Consider the following 4,251-nt stretch of genomic DNA (forward strand, 5'->3'; position numbering starts at 1 on the left):
TTTAGTTTAATAAAGTTACACGTAATATAGACGTTGCTCAATAAAATAATAAATTCTATTCGATAGGGTTATATCTTGTGCATACGTAGACAATTTACGTTACAAGGTAAATTGTCTACATTATTTGGAATGATTACGTACCCGTGTGTGTAGGACACCTTGACAAACGAAACGTCATTACTGAAAATTTAATACGAGATGACTTTGAGGTTTGACATACACGAAAATTTTGCACGTTCTAGACTTCAGTCTGTTTTAATCTGTTTGGTAAAACTAATCGAATAAGTAATCAACATGTTTCGCGAAAGGAGAAGTACCCTCACCCCGCAGCAACGGTTTGAGGATAACGTTATGGCTTTCGACTATAAGAAAGAGCTGCAAGGTGTGTAATTTTGCGTCATATTGCTTTATTGTCTTATCATAAATAAGGAATTTTTATAATTATGTATGAATAGTATAAATATTCTAAGATCCACAAATAACATTTAAATTTACAATCTTAAATTAAGACGAATTAGTGAAATTTTTTTTTATTTTTTTTGTATAATTCTTATTAGGTGATCGTATGTTTGTGATTAATGACATCTTTAAAGATGACGAAGTTGACTCGGCCCCTTTTGAGAATGAAGCTGTGCAATATTGGAAGATATAAGTTCTTTGACTTTTCCTACTACACTTTACTCACACCTTTCAGGTATAAATGGGACAAGAGAACGGGGCTTTATAAGATGAAGCGGTCATTACTTCAAATTGTAAGTGCATAATTATATAGAAAATCAAATAATATTTAAATTGAATGGTTCATTGACATAAGGGATTTTAACATAATGGTGATATTGAACAAAAATTCAATTTTATAAAACTGTCATGTTGCATAAATTTATGTTAAATTTCATTATGCAAATTGATCTATAACCATTGCTTGATTTGCATAAATGGGGTTCATATAATGATCGTATTTTGATCCAAAATTGACAGGGTCTTCAGTGGACCTTGTATTTTTTCACGACCATCTACTTTCTCTGTCGAGTGCACAAAATGTCCAAAAAGGATCCGATCGAGAATCCTGATCTGACTTTTCAAATAGCCTATTACTTTTTTGACACGACGTTTCTCGTCGTTTTGTTCCTCTCGTTTGGAAGGCAGGCAAAAATGATGATGGACGTTCTGGACGATTTGCAGATGAATAATCACCAGTACTACAGGAGATATAGGAATGCCAAAAAGGTATTTTTGTCGACCAATTTGCACTTAGCTTGACCCCGGGTACCATGCTTGCAGGTATATATGTATGAGCGCACTTTAGACTTCGTCAAGGAGAAATAGGAGGAAACTCTTATCACTCAAAAAATATTTTTATTGATGTACCATCGAAATTTGGGTCCACATTCCAATTTTATTAATGATTCACTTTCAAATTGAATTCTTGACAAATCTTAGATCTGTCAAGAAAAACAAGATCTAATCTTAGGTACTGTAACTAATCAATTCGCTTCCGAAGAGTAGTTGGCATTGGAAACATGTTCCTGCAGTACTCGTCAAATATTTCCCAAGCACGGGATTAGGCATTGTATGCTATACCGTAACCGTACTTGATTAATTATTTATCAGATAAGACTACTCGCAAACGAATGCATGAGTTACACTTCTTAAAGTACTCTGTAAGTGTGCAACAAATACCTCCAAAACTGTAGAGCAAATTATTCTTGAGTGGTAGGTTTTCGCCTCCTCTGTCTGAGTTCAACTGGGACGTATTTAGTATGGTCAGTGTTTGATAATTAGACCGATTTTTGTAAGTGGTGTTTAAGAAAGAAGTGGTCTAATTGTAAAATTTCTACCATAGGTCTCCATTGCAAATTGCGTGTGTTACTTACTAAAAAATTATGATGTTTGTCACTAGACGGGTCGCATTTCAGCCGCAATATGCGTCGGTTGCTTGGGAACGCTAGTTCTTCAAATCTGTGAAACGCTGCTAGACGAGGGCTGGAGCTGGACAGCGTTTTGGACGTACTGGGAGGACGATGCGGCGTGGGCGTTCGGTGCACCAGCAATTACGGATATTTGCCCAACCTGTTTTGGCGTGCTAGCTCTGACAGGGAGTCTGTTGGAAAAAATGCTGAATGCATTTTCTGACGTCATGTTTACAATGACGGTTCTGATGTGGTACAACTTGGTGAGCAGTTTCCTGGACGATATGATGCGGACTACGAACAATCCCGAGGACGAAGACTTTCATCCTACTGTGGTATGTATGATAAATAATTTAAGTATTGGACAGGGTGGTAGAAAAGAAATGATCGATACATTAGTTTTTATAATAGAAAGCTTTACCAGTACTGAAACAAGGATATTTTGAGCACTGATTTTAAGGCCCCATAGAAGATCATATGTATATCCTAATGGTATAAATAGGCCTAAAAATTTTACAATTGATTATAATTTTCCTTTCAGGTCTTGGATCATTACAAGTGGATAAAGTACATCACTGGGAAAATAAATGGGGCAATGGCTCTCATTAATGGTGCTTTTATCGCGGGAAATTTACCATTCTACGCGACCAATGTTTTCGAGGTTGCGAACGGCGACGCCAATATTTTTATGAGGATGCGTTACTCTTTTTATTGTAGCTACTGGTTTCCCTCCTTAATGATAGCGGCTGCCGCGAATGCAAAGGTACCTTGATTTTAGAATTCATCAGCCAGAGCTACACACTTAACCAATAGTTTGAGTTTAGCACGAATAGTCATGAACGACTTATTTATAGAACTAGTCAAATAAAAAATTCCATAAATATTCGTCATGCTTAAAGTATCTGAAAAGTTTAAAATTTGAACAGTTCCAACACATCAAATCGTGGATTTGCAAGGAAGAGAACTATTCTCTAATTCCAGACTTAAGGTTACGGGTTTTCCTCCATGAGATCGCGTATCAAACAGTTGGCATAGGTTCGTTTGGAATTATTACGGTGACATGGAATACCGTTGGATCGGTGGGTTTGAAGTGCACATACATAATATATAGAATGGTTGAAAGATATGACGACGAAGGAAATATTTTTACCCCAAGTTACTTAAAATAGTACACACAAATTTATTATCTTTTTATTGATAATGAATAATGATACATACATTCAGACAGAATCTGATTATTAGTTAACAATAATTTACCTGATTTCTATGATAGTCCGACCCGGTTGATCGATTTAAAAGTACATTAAATTCTTACAATGGGCTATATTTAATAGCGTAAAATATTGAAGTATTGAGTTGTCTCAGTTTTGATTACCCGCTCTGGATTTACCGTGGCGGTTATTTTTCTTTGACGCATCAGTAAATACAACGGGGAAAAATAGTCTTCTTCCAACCATATCTTCTGACAATTCTGTATCTGAAGGATTTTATTCAATGTATTTACTTATTGCTTATTTTGGCTACAGATTGTCAGCCTGATAGTATCCTATGCCTTGATGAAGTCTCAACTTAACTCTATCAAACCGGAGGATGCGGCCGGGGCTTTGAATGATACAAGTATCGCTGGAGCTGCAAACTTCACAGCGTTGTTCGACCTTGGTTTACGATGAGACGAATAATTTGTATTTGTGAGCAATTCTTTCGCCGCCAATAGTTGATAACTTATCCTGGCACAATGACAAAACTCGGAAAATTTATTAATCAACCTGTTATAAAATGTGTATATTTTCTCACCAAAACTTAACCTCAAAATTAATTGTTGCAGGGATGAACCCTGGTAAGTTGCGAAACTTTCCCGGATTCATCCCACAGCTAAATATAAATATTAGAGAGATAATATGAAGAGAGAGAGAAGAGTTAAGTTAGTCGGTAGCGAGGACTCGAGAGATTAGGATAAGAGATTTAGGATTAAGTATGTACGTGTTAATAGAAGTCAATACGAAAATAAAGTTGAAATAGAGAATCTTCCTGGTCTACCAAGCGTATCATTATTAGCACCAGGATGGTCTTATAGAGAGTCCTGTAACATAATTATCACCGCGCTTTGCGAAACGTTCTATTGTGTTAGGCTAGCGTTGAAAAGCCGCCTTGAAATCGAATAAAGCTGCTAAAATTAAGATCAGGCCGCGTATTTCAAATTTGTATTTGATTTGATTCACAGCTTTACATTTAATTCTGCATTATTATAATCACTAACTTTGAACGGATTGGATAATTAGATTATTGTACAGAGTTTCATAATATGTATTATCCTAACAACGAGGTCTTAATAATACATATC

At 35.8% G+C, this 4,251-nt stretch overlaps 1 protein-coding gene across 1 annotated transcript; it reads left to right on the top strand.

Moving 5' to 3' along the window:
• The first annotated feature begins 272 nt into the window (after positions 1-272).
• On the top strand, positions 273-3,933 carry LOC118433391. The gene is made up of 7 exons (XM_035845307.1): positions 273-382; positions 695-752; positions 979-1,227; positions 1,901-2,245; positions 2,452-2,673; positions 2,837-2,989; positions 3,437-3,933. Exons 2-7 carry the CDS (start codon positions 729-731, stop codon positions 3,578-3,580), a joined length of 1,137 nt encoding a protein of 378 aa, XP_035701200.1. The 5' UTR covers positions 273-382; positions 695-728; the 3' UTR covers positions 3,581-3,933.
• Positions 3,934-4,251: the final 318 nt, after the last annotated feature.

The sequence above is a fragment of the Folsomia candida genome, unplaced genomic scaffold, assembly GCF_002217175.1.
Source record: "Folsomia candida strain VU population unplaced genomic scaffold, ASM221717v1 Fcan01_Sc001, whole genome shotgun sequence".
Lineage (NCBI taxonomy): Eukaryota > Metazoa > Arthropoda > Collembola > Entomobryomorpha > Isotomidae > Folsomia > Folsomia candida.